We start from the raw sequence: 20,641 nt of genomic DNA, 5'->3' as shown, positions 1-20,641 counted from the left end.
TTAAAATTTTGAATATATATATATATATATATATATATATATATTCTTATTTTTTATCAAATTCCTACTTATAGTAATTGAAATTATTTTTATGATAAAAAATATTTTTCCGGTTGTACTTTTCAAATTTCATGTGTTGCTTCACAAGCAATGTTGTAGATTTCTTATACGATTTTATATATGTGGCATAGGTTATCTTGATGGAATATTTTTTAAATTCTCATATATGACTTCGAGGCCACTTATTTCGTGTGATTCGTTTGTGAAATTTCGAAATGGATATAAAGCAATTTTTGTCATGGTCGCATCTTGTCAAACTTTTGGTATGGTCGCATCTTATCAAACTTTCGGATATGATTTCGAAATGGAATAAAGTTGTTTTCAGCTTGATCGAATCTTATCAAATTTTTGGATAAGATTCTTGAATGACACGTGTTCCATCTTCATTGGATTATCAAATTTTGGAGTGGATTTGATGCCTACGTGGCACTCGTTATCTTCAGCAAAATATCTTTATAAACTGAGTACTTGAACTAGCATAACTCACAAAATCATCTACTTTTCTCTACTCATCTTCATCAGCTTCATACTTTTTTCTTTTTTATTTAAACACTTACGCAATGAGTTTTAATTGGTTCGATAAGTGACAGGAAAAATTACGCGCAGGAAATATTAATTGTTCAATTTTTATTAGCAAACCATTGTTTTAAGTCTACTAATTGAGTTGGTCTTAATGTAACTACTTTGAAAATGTGCAATGACAATGAGTGTAATTGTAGTGTAATGTCAATAAGTGTGAAAATTTATACGCATTAGACTGATTAGAGGATTGAAAAGGGACTTGGATTGAAAATTTACCAATAATTCAAAAGTTCAAAATTTTTACGACAACTTTTCAAAATTTCACTTCTATAAATATATAGTTCAAAATTTTATTCATTTCTTGCACCAAATAAAACTACAAGTTTCTTTCTTGACTTCTTTCTCCTACAACTTTCTTCTTCACTTCAACAAATTCTTATGCTTCTATTTGGTTCTTATTGTTTATTTTGTTGTTCTAATTAATGACATTTACTATTTTTAATATTTTGTATCTTAATAACATTCCTACATTATCTCAATACACTCCTACATTATATAGGAGATTAGTAAAATTTTGAGATATTATCAAAAATAAGTTAATTCAAGTCCCTGCAGGTCTGTTATCTCTAGACGCAAACTTAGGATTGACTTATTATCAGCGATTCAGCATTTACTGTTTTATTGCAAATTGTTGAAGCCGAAAAAATCACGAGTCCAGAAGTTATATGGTGATGGTCTTTCAAAATTAATTGAAAAAAGTGGGAGCCCATTACGACATTGATATTCCTACAAGCTGCTGTGAAAAAAAAAGAGAAATACATTCAGTTTCACACATGGGATGAGTTTGTTACGTCTTTGACTATTTCAAACGGCAAACAAGGAGGCTATTATCTTTAACAAGTTCAAATGACGTCAAGTTAGAGGAGATAATGTTCTGTTAGCCTTGATTCAAGTCTTGGTCAAGTTATTTGACTAATTCAAAAGATAACAAGTGATAAAGTTGAGCTGTTATTCAAATTCAAATACAAGGCATCAACTATCCAACCACTATTATATAAAAGTGGCCACGCTGAAGAGAAATACACAGGGAGAGGGAAAGAAATATTCAGCAAGCAAAAAGCTAAAGCTCCGCCAAAACAGAGAGTGAAATCAAAGCAGATCCGTCAACAAGTCAAGCTGAAGCTCAGGTATACAACGCATCCATGCTATTCCCGTCTTCTTTGGCAGGGAAATATACCGTCCAGATTGCTTGCTGTCAACAAAAGATAGGCTGTTCATGAACAACCTTCCTTCTTTTGTTGAAGTTCTCTCAAGCTACCGAGAAATACATGGTCTTTCATGAACGGCCAACCCTCACGGTGATCTGCTCCTGCGTTAAGACATATATGGTTGTTCATGAACGGCCCGAGTCTTAACGCACTTGGCTGCTGCGGTTTTCAAGCGTTGGAACATATGGTCGTTCATGAACGGTCGAGTTCCAATGCTAAAATCTGCACAAGACGCCACATTCACTCTCTTACAAAATCGACAATATCAGCCACCACCAAAGAGCTTTCCAGCCTTCTGTCTTTCTATTCACCATGATAATAAAATGGCCTCACACTATTTCCAAACAAGCCATACAAAACCCAAAGAAAAACACACCAAGCTAAATATCAAACAAAATGATGTCTTGGCGGTGAAAAGCTTGGTGGAGGAACAATTAAGGCTTGCATAGAAATACAAAAGCAATTGTCAGAGTGGTGGATGCAAGTTAATTAGAAGACAAGGCTCAGATGCTCAGAAGCAAAACAAAGAATGATTAAAGTAATGCTTTGTTAAAGCGGTGGTGAGCGGTACTGACGATTAAAACAAAACTTGGAGCAGTCGTTTCTGATTTGGTGGTGTGATCAAATGAAGTCAAACTTTAGTTGTTGTTATACGTGGTCAGCAAAGCTCTCATTGAAACGGTGGAGACCAAACATAATTGAGGCCATATTAATTGTCTAAACAAGCATTAAAACTTGAACTAGAAGACAAATGATGGCAAGGTTTAATTATATGGTTTCTCTGAGGCCGTGGATGCAAGCTGGGAACAAATATAGTGATAAACTCAATTGTTTTTGTTTCTGGAATCATGCTAACAAGAAGACAAAAACATGGCTTTAATGGTTCAATCTTGAATTTGCTTTATGTCATAAGCAACAAGACAAATGTTGCCAAATATAATGATCATGTGTGCACAGAAGCGGTCGTACCAGATTGGAGAGTCACCCCAGCTTTTGCTCTTGCATGCGAATTAAATCGATCAACCACCGGAACAAGATTTGAACCTACAGCAGCCAAAAACATTGGGAATTTTGTCAGTATTGAGAATAATGAAAGCCCAGTGGAGACGAGACGAGAAAGAGAAGCTTTACCCAATTTCTTTCTCTACGCAGGTGAGAAGCCTCAGATTCTTCGCTTAGGAGAACAGGTGCTGAATCAGACGACAGAGACCTCCCTTTCATGCAGAGTACAAGAGGACGTCTCCGTTTCCAAAGTCGAATTGAAATCCATGCCAGTCTTCGACTCGACCTCTAACTTAAGCTGATGATCTAAACTCTCTCAACCTCATCGAGACTCCAAGAACGAGTTATTAATGTGTGGCCTGGAGCTTTTCTTTTGGTTATACAAGTTGGGCCAACAAAGTTGGGCTTGGATTTCCAGATTTGAGCAAGACCCTTATTGGGCTTAAAATTGGGTGTAGATGGAGAAGATGGGTGTCCAGTGGACCAGCCACCTACAAATATCGAAGCCCACTTCAAGACAATTCGTCTCAATGTTCGGGCATGGCCAAATTCGTTTGTCGACAACGCAAAAGCCCATTCATACGGCCCAGTACAAGATTCAATACATCGAGTGCCTAAATTTAATTCAGGTGTCTGCACAAGAAATACATTCGACGGATTCAAAAATAAATATATGTACATCCGTCAACACCAAAAATTCTGCCAATACCAGAAATACAAATTCTATGAACTACGGTTGGTTTGATCCCACAATGGGTACGTAGGCAATCTAGCAACACCCACTAGATGCAACCACAAGTCCAAACAGAATCCCTGACTCCACCAGTCAAAATTCAGCCAGTCCTAAATTGAATCACTGACTCCAGTCAAATTCTTCCAACACCAGAAATACATACTTCCGAACTACAACGGTTTGATCCCTTTACAGGGTATGTAGGCAATCTAGCAACCCACTAGATGCAACCGCAAGTCCAAACAAAATCCCTGACTCCCTGGTTCATCCGATCCGAATCCCTGACCTCATCAGTCAAATTCCGCCAAGCACCAGGAAACGTCACAGCCTTTCCAAACAAATCCAAAACAAATCGAATCCCTGGTTCACTTACACCAAATTCATCCAAACACTATTCACATTCCAAAAGCAATACCCTCCAATGGGTCATTCACCCATTGGAACTCTTGAACTACGAGTGGCTTGATCCCTCTCCAAGGGTACGTAGGCAACCCATTCAAATATCCGGGTGCAGCCGCAAAAACAAACACACATCCACAATTGGTTTCTTCATAAATGGAATCAAAGGGTGTTTCCCTGTAACGAGGGAATATAATTAAGAGATACATTCTGTCTTGAATGGGTCGAACCCGAAATAATTAAAACTCTATTCACTAAATGAATACGAGTGAAATTATGTTGGGTGACATTTACGCTCACAGTGTGCATATTTTTTCCTCAACACAAATTATTACAACTTACTATATAACAATGTTTATTCAAGATTTTCTTTTCAAATATAGTAGCTAGATAATTGATAAAACAAACATATCCAAAAGTTTCACTTAAAATTTCCATATTTTTCTTCAAATTTTCACTATTTTTCTCGATTATTTACCGAAATCGATATATCCACGATATTTCCATTAAAATTTTCATTTTCTGGACCACCGATATTTCCTCGAAACCCGATATTTTAGTCATTGACTGATTCTAATACTTGATATCTTAATACATTGATTAGGTACAGTTTTCAATTTGCAAATCATGATCCTGATGCAGGTTTTGTTGATGATTTCTGAATCACACAACTTTTTCCAAATAAATTTGCAGATGTCAGATTTCATTCCCAATTATTTAAGGACAAATATTCATAGTTGGACAAAATTTCAAATGGTGCTACAGTCCCGGCTATAATTTTATCAAGATTCTTCACTATGGTCAGTTCAAAGGCCATAAATTTCAAAAATAAGAACAGTAAAGATTCTCCATTTATGTCATTTCAAGTAGGCCTCATCATATGGCCCTTTGGCCCTAAGCTCGCCCGTTCTGTAGGGACGAAGCCCGACCCGGCCCTTATTAGGGCGGGCCGGCCCAACCCTTTCTCAAATAGGGTACTGTATGGGTCATGCAAATAAAGTCCGACCCTACCGTACGGCCCGGCCCGATTTAGCCCGTAAGGACTAAGCCCGGGCAGATCCTAAAATTTATATTTTATTTTTACTATTTTCCAATTTTCATCACATTGAAATACAAACATAAAATCTGTTATAATAGAAATATAAAATTTGTACGAGGCCCATTTTGCCTAGCCCAAGAGTCCAAGTCCAAGTCCAATCCTAAAAAACCTAGACGACTAGATATCGAAGTCTACAGTCTCCTTGACCTAAACTTCTAATCTTAACAGTAGCCATATGGAGAGAGAAAGAGAGAGAGGCTCGCACAGAGCTGTCGAGGGTTAGGTTGAAGAGTCATCGAGGGTACGATGACTGCTTGTTAAGAGATATTAGCCACTAAGCACGGCTGAAACACCCGAGTCGAATCAATCAAACGAGGCACACACTTACTCTTCTAAGCCGAGACCCCTTCTTGGCAAAGGTATGAACATGAGAGCCCTTTGTTGGATGAACATGAGAGCCCTCTGTTGGATTATCAGCTTCTTAAACCGGCGATGAGGTCTGGGTCGATAAAATTTTGGTGCTTTGATTATGTCCAGTTTCTTGACATGCATTACATATTTAGCTTGCCATGGTTTCAGTCGCTAGAATTATAGTTGCTTTGATTACGTCTAGTTGCTTGATTATGCATGAATAGAGTAGCTAGAATTATAGAATTTGTGGATTTTATGAAATTAGAATGAAGGACTTGATACTATTATATACTTATTTAATGGAAGCAAGGGAGACTAGGAATTTGTGGGCATTGCTTGGCATTACTGTAGTTGACTTTTACAACTTTGATTAGATAGTGTTTTGGAACTTTGATCAAATTAGTTTACATATTTTATTTTATTGGATCACTCAATCTCCAGTCAACTTTGATTACTGCAGTTTACATATTTTATTGGAGAAATTATTGGTCACTCTCTGTACTTTTGGGGCGTCAACAGTTCAGTCCCCACTATCGTAATTTTAACAAATTACTCCTCAGACATTCAAATTTCACACAATGTGGTCCAAAATTATTATTTTACCCTTCACTTCCTCTTCTCTCTCTCTCTCTCTCTCTCTCTCTCTCTCTCTCTCTCTCTCTCTCTCTCTCTCTCTCTCTCTCTCTCTCTCTCTCTCTCTCTCTTCGTCCGCACTGACCCCGGAAAGACCAAACCCAAGCCCTTGAGAAGAACTCAGAGCCGGCATGCATGTGCCTCGCATGCACTCCACTGTCACCCACGACTCCACCCCATCCATCCAATCCGTTACTGCCAATGAATGTAATCATCAACGACCCTAGCATCAACATCACCGCTTGATCCGTCACCGTGCGTTGAGAGGTCGCTACGATTGCTAATTGGCGTAGATGAACTGACAATCCTTGGAGAGCGAGCTGAAAAGGTCGTTGATGTCACTCGACGGTGCGGCGCGTCTGAGCCGGAGCCTCTCGAGGACGCGCTCCCTCAATCAAAACCTGCAAGAACCCATTCTCAATCTCACTCCTCAACTCCCCCTTTGCCACTTTTCAAGCCCGGAATAAAACGTCGCCGTAGGTCTCCAGCATTGACTTCCTTCCAAACGGAATCTGAGACTTAATCACAGCTAAAACCTCCTTCAACAGTTGCGAACTCAACCCAAACAGGAAGGCCAGAAACTTCCTCCCCTCCTCTGTTTTCAAAAACAGAAGCGAAATCATGCACTAAATCAGCAAGAGCTTCAAGTTTTCAATGCTTTCATCCTCAAAATCGAAGCAGGTGAAAGCCTCGTGGATGGCGTAGACTCTCTGGATGTCTGCCTTCCTGTTGAGAGTGAGAGATCTCGAGAGCAAGAAAGGGAGCGACTGAGAGATTAGCGATTCTCGGCCCAGCAACTCCTCCTTCCACCACTGCTCGCACAAATTCGCAATCGCCAATACCAGCGCTAAGAGAGAAAGATGTAGAGAGAGATGTAAGATTGATCACACTGCATATGAGCAGAATGAACTAGATATTATATATTGTATATACATTAGCGTAATGTAAACAAATTATTTTGATTATAAAGTACAACTGCAGTTACTTACATGTATATATATGTAGACTTAATTTAGTAATCGAATTAAGATAATGTGTAAGTATATCTGTTTTGAATTCAAAATTCAAAAGGTATGATCATTTGGACAAATCTGATTAAGACAAACAGTTACTTTGACAGTTCCTTGATGGAAGGAACTGTCATGTAACTGCTGCTGTCACAACAGCTTATATATGTGAAGATTTCTTTTGATCTCTGCTAGAACACAAACACTTTCTCATCTGGTTTTGTCCCATCAAGCAAAAGGAGAAATACAGTGTGCATCTAGGAGAAGATCAAATGGATTGCAACAGCAATCAACCAAGTCAGTTATCATTCATATCTGTTTATTTACATTTGATCTAAATCTGTGCTAGTTTATTATGTTTTCATGTTTAAATATAGTTGTAATCTTTCAGTTGGTATTAGAGCAACTATGCTTAGATTTAGATTGATGTATACCTTTTCATACTGAGATATGTATTCTGGGACTAGAAAATGAAGATATTGATTCATTGAAATTTGCATGAAACATAATACAGATAAAGATTGATATTTTGACAATTAACTTGTTTAGGACTATTTTCGATTCATATAACTGCTACTATTTTATAACATCGATGATCATATATGCACATTTATATATATGATAATGTTACCAAATAGAAAGACTACTGCGTATTTCATGTACATCCATAATGCTGCCACAGTAGCCATGAATATACTGATTTATGCAATAGATCAAGTAATTTTCTTTTGAAATGTGGTCTGCATATACGTTCAATACTATCAAAATAGTTGAAACATGTATACAGATATACATTCATAAAGGAAACCATTAAGATAAATCTGAAAGTTCAATACTGTATCTAAATTCCAAAGCAGTTAGAAATCTAAATGAGACTTTCTGGTTTAATACATATATATGTGTGGTAATAAACATTCATGTATCCTTGGAGATAAGTGTATTACAAATGATACCAACATCTTGAAAATGATATATGTTTACTTATCTATACATATAAATTCATTTAAATGTTTAATTCATATGAATGTAACATTTGGGATTAGCGTATATATATCTCTGGTATATAGTCAAACTGGAACATATATATATGTGTGAATTTAGACATAATGAGTGACTGATTTGAAACTGAACAATTTCAGCAATGCATTTCCCAATGAGCATCAATCAAGTTGAATTGCTTAATGGACTGAATTTCAAAAAGTGGAAAGGAGACATAGAACTCAACCTGGGAATATTGGACTTTGATCATGTGCTTAGAGAAGATCCACCTGCTGAACTAACAGCAACGTCATCAAAGGAAGCCAAAGATAGGTACCTGCTGTGGTACAAACACAACAGGATGGCACTGATTTGTATGAAAAAGAGCATGACTGATGCTGTCAAAGGAGGTATACCAGATTCTGAATTTGCCAAAGTGTACTTCAATTCAATTGCTGAGAAGTACAAGGTTTCTGACAAGGCTGAGGTTAGCACACTGATGAACGCACTGACTGGGATGAAATTTACTGGACAAGGAAGCATAAGGGAGTACATTATGAAAGGGATTGATATTGCTGCAAAACTGAAGAGCCTGAACATGAATATTGATGATCCTTTTCTGGTGCACATGCTACTGAATTCTTTCCCAGATCAATATAGTCACCTAAAGAGCCTCTATAACACACAGAAAGAAAAATGGAGTCTTAATGAGTTGATTTCCATTTGTGTGCAGGAAGAAGATGAAATGCTCAAAAGGGGAAAGGCAGTGAGCATTAACTACATTGTAAAACCAAAGAATAAGAAAACCTTTGGCAACAAGAACTTTAAGGCCAGTTCATCAAAATCTGTTGTGAAGACTGATCTGTACAAAAACAAGTCTGTCAAAACAAATGGTCCAATGAAATGTTTCTTCTGCAAGAAATCAGGTCATTTCAAGAAGGACTGTGAGGGTTTTAAAAATTGGCTGAACAAGAAAGGTACTTTTTCGTTAAAATCAATTTTCACATTAGAGTCACATGCATCTGTTAGTAATGCATCTTGGTGGTTTGATACTGGTTCACCCATTCATATTGTTAATTCCTTGCAGGGATTATCAAGCAAAACAATCCCAAACAAGAATGAAACAAGGGTATGCACTGCAAGTGGCCAAAGGGTGGCAGTTCAAGCAGTAGGAAGTGTCAAATTAGTATTTAAGAATAAGTATGTTCTGGTATTCGATAATGTGTATTGTATTCCCTCAATAAAGAGAAACCTCATATCTGGTTCTCAATTTGTAATGGATGATGCTTTCAGCTTTTCAAGTAATAATAGGGCTATGTATTTCTATGAAAATTCATCTTGTTTTGGTAATGCTTTTTTAATTGATGGTTACTGGCATGTCAATTGCACTAATGCAGCTATTCAAAATCATCATGTTTTCAATATGTCAAAAACAGTTGTTGGTATTAAGAGAAAGAATAAGCAACATACATCATCTTTTCTTTGGCATAAAAGATTAGGACATATTTCAAAACAAAGAATGCATGAACTAGTGAAACAAGGAATTTTACCTGCATTAGATTTTAGTGATTTTGAAACATGTGTGGATTGTTTAAAGGGAAAAATGACAAATTTGAGAAATTTGCATTCCAAAAGATCTGATTGTTTGCTTCAACTAATCCACACAGATGTTTGTGGTCCATTTCATGTAAACACCATTTGTGGAAACTCCTATTTTGTGACTTTCATTGATGATTTTTCAAGGTAAAGTTTTGTTTATCTAATTTGATAAGTCACAAGTGCTAGACGTTTTCAAGATTTTCAAAACTGAAGTAGAAAGACAGACTGAGAAACTCATTAAGGTGATAAGGTCAGATCGAGGTGGTGAATACTATGGTAAGTATTCTGAGAAAGGGCAGCATAAAGGACCTTTTGCTGCATATTTAGAACAATGTGGCATTGTTGCTCAATATACCACACCATATACACCACAACAAAATGTCATTTCTGAAAGAAAAAACAGAACATTGATGAACATGGTTCGAAGTATGTTCACTAGATCAGGTTTACCAAAGTTCTTATGGGGAGAAGCATTGAGAACAGCAAACTACATCTGCAATAGGACACCAAGCAAAGCAGTCCTCAAAACTCCATTTGAGATTTGGTGTGGCTACAAACCAAGTCTGAATCATCTACATGTCTGGGGTTGTAAGGCAGAAGCAAGAGTGTATAATGGAGAAAATGATAAACTTGAATCCAAGTCAATAAGTGCCTATTTTATTGGCTATCCAGAAAAATCAAAGGGATTCAAATTTTATTGCTCTACCAGGCACAATAGAATTTTTGAAACACATAGTGCAACATTTTTTGATGAAGTGTTTGATCAGAATGCAAGTGTGACAGAAGAGACAAGCTTAGACAAAGAGTACAGCAACATGGATGACTGGTTTATTTTTCCAGAAATTATGCAGACAGGTACTCATGCTATTTATGAAGATATAATTCCAGAAACACAAATAGAAAATCAAACTCAAGAAGCCAATGTTGAAGATCAAGTTGATGGTGTTAGTGCAGATCAAAACCATGGAAATGCAGAAGTTCCTATCATGGAAGCAGAACAAGTTCTAAGAAGATCAGAAAGATCCAGGAAGCCTGCAATATCCAATGATTATCATTTATATTTGACTACAGTTGAGTTTGATTTGGGGGAAGAAAATGATCCTATATCACTAAAGGAGGCTATGCAATCAGACAACAGTCACAAATGGAAGCTTGCAATGAAGGATGAACTTCAAAGCATGTCACAGAATGGTGTTTGGACATTGGTAGACAGAACTGCAGATTTAAAACCTATTGGATGCAAGTGGGTTTATAAAACAAAAAGGGATGCAAATGGCAAGGTTGAGAGATACAAAGCCAGACTCGTAGCAAAAGGGTACAATCAAAAGGAAGGTATAGACTACAATGAGACTTTTTCACCTGTCTCAACTAAGGATGCCTTCAGAGTCATAATGGCCCTAGTTGCACATTACAATTTAGAATTGCATCAAATGGATGTTAAAACTGCATTCTTAAATGGAGACTTACAGGAGGATATCTACATGCTTCAACCAGAAGGGTTCATAGAAGATGAAAAGAAGGTTTGCAAGCTTAACAAGTCAATTTATGGACTGAAGCAAGCATCCAGGTAGTGGTATTTAAAGTTTGATGTTGTGATCTCTAACTTTGGATTTGAAGAAAACAAATTGGATGAATGTGTGTACTGCAAGGTTAGTGGGAGTCATTTCATATTTTTAGTATTATATGTAGATGATATCCTATTAGCTAGCAGCAATGTTGGTTTGCTAAAAGCCACAAAAGATTTTCTGATGAAGAATTTTGATATGAAAGACATGGGGGAAGCTCATTATGTACTTGGGATAGAAATTAGCAGAAATAGAAGTCAATGTATGCTAGGACTGTCACAAAAGAATTATATTGACAAGATTTTACAAAGATTTGGCCTAGAAAAATGCAGATCAGGAAATGCACCTATTTCTACAGGTGATAAGTTGCATAAAGGACAATGTCCTCAAAATGTATTGGAAAGGAAATGCATGGAAAATGTGCCCTATGCTAGGTTGGTTGGAAGCCTTATGTATGTACAAGTTTGCACAAGGCCAGATATAAGCTTTGCAGTAAACATGCTATCCAGATACCAATCAAATGTTGGTCATGAACACTGGGTTGCAGGTAGAGGTGGCAAACGGGCCACTAAGCACGAGCACGGCACGGGCCCGGCACGCTTAAAAGAGGCCCAGCACGGCCCAAGCCCGTTAGTGGCCCGACACGACCCGAGCATGTTAGAATAACGGGTCAGGCTGGGCCTAAGAATATTTGCCCATTGGCCCGGCCCGGCCCGAGCCCGTAATGGGCCCGGCACGGCCCGAGCACGACATATTGTGGGCCGGCCCGTTACAAACACAAAATTTCATTTTGTTTTTAAAAATATTAAAAAACTACAATGATGAGATTTGAATATGAGACATTTTTATTTAAAATCTCATGACAATTCCACCAATGCTTTCTTTTATATTGTCAAAATAATGAAACAAAACATTATATCCTTATTTTGACATAAGCATTTTTTCTAAATATTAAATATATGTTTATTAATAAAGACTAATCTCATAATAATACAACTATAGAATGAAGGAAAGAATAATAGATACTAAATGTTACACCCCACACCTGATATACCTTTTTACCGAGTTACATGAAATTCTTATTGGTTACCTTTCACGATTTTAATTTTAACGTTTAGGGGGGGTGGTTAAAAATTGACTTTTTATGAGTTAAAAATTTGAGAAAATTTCCTTCATGAAAGTTGTAGAGGACGTTAAACCGAGTGCGTGCATATGTGGTACGTAAAAATCGGAGCTCGTATGCAAAAGTTATGAGTGAAATTCAAAAATAACTGTTCATGGTAATTTTTGGATAAAAATAGAAACTTACCAGGGTAGGTTTCCAAAACCGGAAACCCACCCCCCCCCCCCTTCTCTCTCTCTCCCCGACTCTTCCTCCCCTCTCGGCCGAATTCTTTCCCCTTCGATTTCTTCCTCTTCCGGCCGACTCCGGACGTAATCCGGCCACCCCCAAGCTCGGTTTCTTCCCCCGGTCACGTCTGTGGAGGTATCTTTGGACGATTTGGCCGGAAAAGCTCGGATCGAAGGAAATTCCTCCCCGGTTGCAGTTTTGGGATTTTGCCGATTTCCGGCCATTCCGGCCACCTCCGGCCGCCATATTCCCATCGAAGGTACGGTTTTTGATGGTGATTATTTTCCCTAAGGTGGTTCGTTCCAATTTGCATTGTAGAAGCCGAATTGATAATTTTCCATTCTAGGGTTCTTGGAGCTTCGGGGCTTTCCTTCACCGGCTCGATTCGGCCACTTAGAGGTAAAATTGATCAATGTTGTAGTTGAGAAGTTGTTTGGGTCTGTTGAGATGATGTTGTTGCCGGAATTTGGTGGTCATCGGAGAAGGTCGCCGCCGGCGCGTGGTCCCCACGCGCCGCCACTGTAGGTAGCGCGTGGAGGCGCGTATAGCAGGGTTTTAGATGTCGTTTTAATCCCCTATACCAGTTAATGATTGTAGAATATAATGTTTGAAGTTTGGTTGTCATCGGAGGAATTTCGAATTGAGTTAATTGGTTAACTATTGATTTTCGTGAATTCGATCACCGAATTTCTTTCGAATTCACTTTAGAATTTATTTATCGATGAGAGATTATTGTGGGAGTAAGGATGGATGTTGTGGAGAGTTGAGGAGTTGGATTTTAGGAAAGGGGGGGATGTTTTGAATTTCCAATTATAAGTATTGTAGAGTTAATTCCGTCCTGTGAATTATATATATATTTATGAATGTTATTCGTACAGGGCGAGAGGAGTCTTCATACGAGGAAAATACCGAGCGACGTCAGGATTGAGCATATATTGTGAGTGGACTTTTATTTTCAAAGAAAGATGCATGCATTTATTTAATCGGTTCCGAAGTTATAATTTATTTATCAATTTACTTTCTCGAGCATACGGTTATTTCGGAAACGGTTTCGGTTAATTGATTTATTTGAAAGTTTTATGGCGTGCGGGGTCACGTCATTGGATGATGCTTATTCTCTTTTATTTATTTATTTCCGATGTGATTTCCGGATTTATACTATTTATATTATATTATATTTATATTCGGTGATTTGAGATTTTTATGAGATTTTTGAAATGGGATTTCGATGGAGTTATATTTCTTGTTTATTTATCGACTTTCGGCTTTGGCATTGGGAATGCCTCGATGATGATTTTGGAATTGGTTTTGTTTCGAATCATGATGATGCTCTTGGCGTGTGGGACACGTCGTTGGAAATTCATTTGCGAGAGTTGGGGGAAGCCTTATGTATTTTGGATTTACTGGATTTTCGGTTATGTTTCCCTGTGCCATACTGAGGGGTGATTTTATCATGCTAGCATTGATTTTCCGCCTTTGTGGCGCGGTGATGGGATCACCGTATCCCTTCCGCCTTTGTGGCGCAGGTTACTGTCTCTGTGATAGTAATTCTGTAGCCCAGTATCCTATCGCTACACTTAGTGGCGTAAGGGTATATTACGGGAGTTATGGGAGTTCTTTAGCCTGGGAGGCTATCACCCAACCAAGCCTGCGTGGCTTATTCGTATGGCTATCATCTTCCCCTACTTATACTATTTTTGACTAGCGGGGACTAGTCTGAGTTTTCTTAACCAGCGGGGCTGGACTTATATTTTCGAGTATTGAAATTTCAATCTTTTACTCTGTTGTTGTGACTAGCGGGGCTAGTCGGTTTTCTGGAGTTCAATGTTTTTCGGATTATTTTCTTAAGTGTTTTATAAATGTTGCATGCATCCGGATTTTATATATATCGAAAAATGTGGGAAAGTATAAAATCCATTTGGTCTATATTTGTTTATTTTTGTCCACTCACGCTAACGTTTTTATGTACTTTCCCCTGGGCCCTTCGGTTTCAAATGCCCAGTTTTCAGTGTTGCTGCTCGGCGTTCTGAAGTGAGCCATAGTGACCGCATCCGCTTCCGTCATCATATTTTATAGGTTATTCATTTAGCCTACTGTACTCTATGTTAAACTTATATTCCTAGAATGCTCTGATTACTAAGGGATATGTGACCCAAACTTGTATGAATTATATTTGAGGTCTATGACCTAACTTTGGCGATTGTAGTAACTTGTACCTTTCGGAGATTATGTGTGATGTTGTTAGCTTTGAGATGGGATTTGTGGAATTTGGGAGCAGGGTGGCTCCAGGAGTTTGTGGTTGGATTATTAGAAGTGAATTTTGTTTTCCGCAGGATTTTGGGTTATCCATTTTTAAGGGAGGTTATGCCGAAAATTTTGGTAAATCTCCTTTAAAGGTGGGTCCCGCAGGGCCACTTCGGATTCCAGGGTGGAATTCGGGGCAGGTCTTGTCACTAAATCTTCATTATATTAATAAAGATTAATCTCACAATAATATACTAAAAACAATATATTTTGAGTTTTTTTTTTCTTTCTTTCTTATAGTGGAATATAAAAAATTATTAGAAATCTAATCTTAAAAAGCTAAGATTAAGAAAAACGTTGTAGAACTTAATTTATTTTAATTTTCTAAATAGTTAAATAAAATTAATTTTTATTTGTTCAAATTAAGATTTTAAAATCGTGCTTTATAGTGGGTAGGCACGAGCACGGCCCGTTATTGACCCGGCACGAGCACGACCCGGCACGATATGGGCTCGGGCCATGGGCCGGGCCGGGCTTAATGTTTAAGTAAATGGGCCGGCACGAGCCCGGCACGATAATAAATGGGCCGGCCCAAGCACGACACGAAGCACGACTAGGCCCGCTTAAAATGGGCCGGGCCGGCCCGTTTGCCACCTCTAGTTGCAGGGAAGAAAGTATTGAGATATCTGAAAAGTACCAGAAATCACATGATGGTGTATAAGAGAATAGAAGATCAAGAACTGAAAGTAGAGTGCTACACAGATGCTTCATAGAAGCAGGATTTAGATGATTTGAAGTCAACATCTGGATACATATTCATGTTTGCTGGAGGAGCAATTTCATGGAAGACTAATAAGCAATCATTGACTGCCACTTCAACTTTCCAAGCAGAATACATTGCAATATATGAGGCTACAGCACATGCATTATGGCTCAAAAATTTTATTTCCAGAATGAAGGTAGTGGATTCAATTGAGAGGCCATTGGCTATATACTGTGACAATGCAGCAGCTGTGTTCTTTTCAAAGAACAACAGAAGAACAGCAGGGTCAAGGAATATAGATGTGAAGTATTTTTCAGTAAGAGAGAGTGTGAGGGATAATGAAATAGAAGTGATGAAGATTGGAACAAAAGAGCAACTTGCAGATCCACTAACAAAAGCATTACCAGTTTCTGTGTTTGTTAATCATGTAGAAAACATGGGAATTTTAGATAGCATTGATGTTTAGAAGTGTAGGTTGCTGTATGTTACTGTTAATAAGTAATGCATTTGATATTAACCATTTCAGTCAGTCATCATTAGTTCATTCATACGTTTTGAATGATATCATTATATTCAAATATATTGCTGCATGATTCAGAGAATGTATACATTAATATGTTGCTGAGATCACATGAGCAAACATGCAGATTTGAATATATTCCATCAGGATCATCTATGCTTGCAATATCGATTTCTACATGACAAGCATGATCATACTTGGGGTAATCCATGTAATTCTGTTCATCATGATGTGATCATATGAGACTGATAATTTATCAATTTATCATGTTCTTTTGTGATTCAGCTTGGTGAATATTAATTGACAAGATTTTGAAAACAGATAATACTTTAGATTCAAAGTGCACAATCCAGTTATAGTTTGCTTACAAGCTATACATTATATAATCCTAGTTCAGTGGGAGATTGTAAGATTGATCACACTGCATATGAGCAGACTGAACTAGATATTATATATTGTATATACATTAGCTTAATGTAAACAAATTATTTTGATTATAAAGTACAACTGCAGTTACTTACATGTATATATATGTAGACTTAATTTAGTAATCGAATTAAGATAATGTGTAAGTATATCTGTTTTGAATTCAAAATTCAAAAGGTATGATCATTTGGACAAATCTGATTAAGACAAACAGTTACTTTGACGGTTCCTTGATGGAAGGAACTGTCATGTAACTGCTGCTGTCACAACAGCTTATATATGTGAAGATTTCTTTTGATCTCTGCTAGAACACAAACACTTTCTCATCTGGTTTTGTCCCATCAAGCAAAAGGAGAAATACAGTGTGCATCTAGGAGAAGATCAAATGGATTGCAACAGCAATCAACCAAGTCAGTTATCATTCATATCTGTTTATTTACATTTGATCTAAATCTGTGCTAGTTTATTATGTTTTCATGTTTAAATACAGTTGTAATCTTTCAAGAGATAGAGAGAGAGAGAGAGAGAGAGAGAGAGAGAGAGAGAGAGAGAGAGAGAGAGAGAGAGAGAGAGAGAGAGAGAGAGAGAGAGAGAGAGAGAAAGAGAGAGAGAGAGAGAGAGAGAGGAAAAAAAGAAGAAGAAGAGGAATTGAGGGTAAAATAGTCATTTTGGACCACATTATGTGAGATTTGAATGTCTGAGGAGTAATTTGTTAAAATTAGGATAATAATGACTGAACTGTTGACACCCTAAGGCCTCGTTTGGTTCACGGAAGGGAAATCGATTCTCTTGTCTTTCCCGTGGGGAAGGGAAACTAAAGTTCCGGTCAAATTTCCTTTCCTGTGTTTGGTAAAGCAGGGAAAGCATCCAGGAAAGATCATTTGATTTCCCTTCCGATGTTTGGTTGGTGCAGGAAAGGAAAGTAAAAATATATTAATGTTTCAATAATACCCTTCTATCTATTTTAAAATAAAAACAACCTGGAATGAATTTTCAACACTACCAAGGATACTCAAGCAATTAATGCTAGGGTATTATTGTCCAAAATTATTGCAATTAATGCTGGGAAATGGGATGGGAAACTCAATCCCATGAAGTTTGAGTGGAATGAGTTTACCCCAAACTTTCCCCTATGTCAGGAAAGCATTTCCGGACTTTGTGGTTACCAAACAAAGGAAAGGAATAACTGTCCTTTCCCAAGTCCTCAAATCCGCGAAACAAACGAGGCCTAATAGTATAGGGAGTGACTAGTAATTTTTCCTATTTATTTTATTTTATTTTATTGGATTACTCTTATCTCCATTCAACAACTTTGGTCTACATATGTCCAGTTGCAAGAGATGTTACTTATGAAGAATCTCCAATATGTAGTCTCACTTTTGGATCAGTCTCCCATCTCTCAAGCATTTACCAAAAATGAAGAACCGTACTAGATTACAACTTTTTGTGAATTGATGAAAAGAGTTTTTGTAGCCTTAGTGCAATTTCTATTTCAAGTAGAAAACTTGATCAGTGAGAATGTATTTGTAATTAATGTAGGTTCTTAAGTTGTTAAGTATGATGACTGAAGTGTTTTTTTTTTTTTTTTTTTTTGCTTTTTTTGTTTTTTAGTTTGAGTTTATGTAGTTAGCAACTTTGTGTTTTATGTGAGTTAAACAAAGGCCCGGCTCGACCCTATTCAGAAAGGCTAGCCCCGCCTGGCCCTTTTGACCCTTGTTGAATGGACCTTAAGGGCGGATAAAGCCTCACATATTGAAGCTTCGACCCGGCCCTAAGCTCCGTTGACTTGGTCAAAGCCCAGCTCGACCCTACTCTAGGCCCTAAAATTTAGGGTGGGGCTAGCTCTAGCCCGACACATGATGAGACTTAATTTTAAGTGCAAAATAGATTCAAGCTGTATTGTTAAATAATTGTAAGTCTTATATTTTGACTATAAAAACACACTGTGCCTACATTATGGATTTGAGTGCTTAGCCGCTGAGCAAACTGTGTTTTAAGTCTACTAATTGAGTTGGTTTTAATGTAACTACTTTGAAAATGTGCAATGACAATGAGTGTAATTGTAGTGCAGTGTCAATAAGTGTATTACCCGGTTGTTTTCTTTAATCAAAGCAATGCCATACCAAAAACATAATTATGGCATTGCTTTACTTTTCATGATTGCACTGCTTTACCTTTCATGATTATGTTTAATTAGTAGGGTTGTTTGAGATTGTTTAATCATCGGCCGACACTCTCGATCGACCGACACCAAAAACAAAAACAGAGCAAAGGCTCTCTCCCTCTCTCTCTCTCTCTCGTCAGTGGTCGGATTCTGAAAATTTTCCGGCCACCTCGACTGTTCTAGGTAATTTCCGACCACTTCCTTTCGTTTTCAGACTTCGTGCTAGTTATGAAAGTGGATCAACTCGTCATTTTGAACAAGTTTATAGTTGACGACTTTTGCATCGGAGGTGGTTGACCGCCGTGTTGACTGCCCACTGACCGCCGCTTGTGGCGGCGCGTTCGACCATATTTTGAGTTTTTATTATCTAGGTGATGATCTACGCATCCTTACGAGCGTTTTGATATATTACAAGGTCATTTTAGAAAACGTTGATAAATAGTGAATTTACGTTTTGACGTTACTATTTAACGTTTTTACGTTTTATCTTCGGTTTACGATATGCGAGGATCTGACCATCGGTTTTGCTTCAAATTTAAATATGTTGATCGTATGACTGTCCCGATGACTTTGTGTGGTCACGGGCGAAGATCCGACCGTTGGATCTTCGTATAATTGTGAAATAGTGAATTGGAAGGCGATTCGTGAGAATCTGACCGTCGGATTATAGTATAATTTTGTGGAGATGTTTGTAAGGACGATTCAGGAAGATTTGACCGTTGGATCTTCGTGATGATTTTTGGAGGATGATCCTAAAGGCGATTCGTGAGGATCCGACCGTTGGATCATCATTTAATTTCGATCCAACCGTTAGATTGTCGTTTGAGTATGTTTTTGAGTTATTGGCTAAGTGAAGGTCATGTTTGATTAGGTGATTGACGGTATTACTTAGGTGAGCAAGTTCGGTTGTGAAGTGTGATAAATTGAAGACGCAGCGGGAATATCGAGGTGAGTAAACCTCACGTGGTTCATATTACGAACCGAGTACTTTTAATTAATTTATTTCGTTGTCATTGTGTGAAAATATTTATGGAATAAATATTTGTTTTAAATCATATGGACTTGAGCAACTACGGTCCATTGGTAAGTAAAACGATTTTTAATTATACAAAATGAATTTCATGATTTTCTTGTGTGAACTATAGTTGGTATTAGTAATTATCCCTGAGCGGATAATTATGTATATATATATTTTCGTGGTTATATATGGAATGGTGTGACATGGAGATGTGTGATTTTATAATGATTTAATTGATGTGAAACCGAAAACGTGAATTATTATATTCATTTATGATGATAGTGATTGGTGAAATTATATTGGAAATTTATGGATGACGTGGTATTGAGTGATGATATGATTGAGTATGGATTGGTGATTTTTGGAGTTGTATTTTGAGTACATATATATACACAATAATAGTACGTATCATGGTATTATTGATCCTATTGTGTGAAAGAATATTATTGTACTCGAATTTGGTTTTAGGGTCAACATAGTGACCAGTATGGGGGAATCGGATGCTCTAATACTAGGTGGATGATGGGCTACGATTGGTTGAGTTTAGGGTCAACATAGTGACCAGTATGAGGGAATCGGATGCTCTAATACTAGGTGGATGATGGGCTACGATCGGTTGAGTGTAAGAGATGCCATAACCCTTATCGGGTGATGGGCTAAGTTGAGTATGTGTATCGGATGTTCTAACCTATGTTGATGAACTACGATATTGACAATCATGTCGGATGCCATAACCTAGGCCAGGTGATGGGCTACGATTCAGTTAGAGCTCTAGTCTGTCAGTCACCGTATTTGTATAAATACGCTTTCGGGGTTTTGAGAAGAAAGATGTGAGTTTAGATCCCGTATTAATCTTTGGTGATTTAGAGTTGGTGATTTTAGTGACTGATTTTGGGGATTGTGGATTGCTTCATGGATGTTGTGATTGTTGGTTGTTTT

The 20,641-nt window shown here is 37.5% G+C and overlaps 1 protein-coding gene and 1 long non-coding RNA gene across 3 annotated transcripts; one reads left to right on the top strand and one right to left on the bottom strand.

Annotated features, from left to right (window-relative positions):
- Window positions 1-1,565: 1,565 nt before the first annotated feature.
- Window positions 1,566-3,202, bottom strand: LOC133732635 (uncharacterized). Its single transcript, XR_009857233.1, has 3 exons — window positions 2,982-3,202; window positions 2,820-2,894; window positions 1,566-2,072 (listed from the first exon to the last, which is right to left on the bottom strand). It is a non-coding gene; the product is annotated as an uncharacterized LOC133732635 (long non-coding RNA).
- Window positions 3,203-4,011: 809 nt separating this feature from the next.
- On the top strand, window positions 4,012-9,347 carry LOC133733550 (uncharacterized). 2 transcript variants are annotated; one of them, XM_062161179.1, is made up of 4 exons: window positions 4,012-7,371; window positions 8,214-8,674; window positions 8,786-9,029; window positions 9,140-9,347. In XM_062161179.1, exons 1-4 carry the CDS (start codon window positions 7,347-7,349, stop codon window positions 9,172-9,174), a joined length of 765 nt encoding a protein of 254 aa, XP_062017163.1. In that variant the 5' UTR covers window positions 4,012-7,346; the 3' UTR covers window positions 9,175-9,347. The 2 variants fall into 2 exon arrangements, with proteins under 2 accessions (XP_062017163.1, XP_062017162.1); XM_062161178.1 differs by having other exon boundaries at window positions 8,214-9,029.
- Window positions 9,348-20,641: the final 11,294 nt, after the last annotated feature.

Source organism: Rosa rugosa, chromosome 2, assembly GCF_958449725.1.
Source record: "Rosa rugosa chromosome 2, drRosRugo1.1, whole genome shotgun sequence".
Lineage (NCBI taxonomy): Eukaryota > Viridiplantae > Streptophyta > Magnoliopsida > Rosales > Rosaceae > Rosa > Rosa rugosa.
The sequence above is the reverse complement of the archived record's forward strand: the minus strand, read 5'-3'. Positions and strand labels throughout refer to the sequence as shown.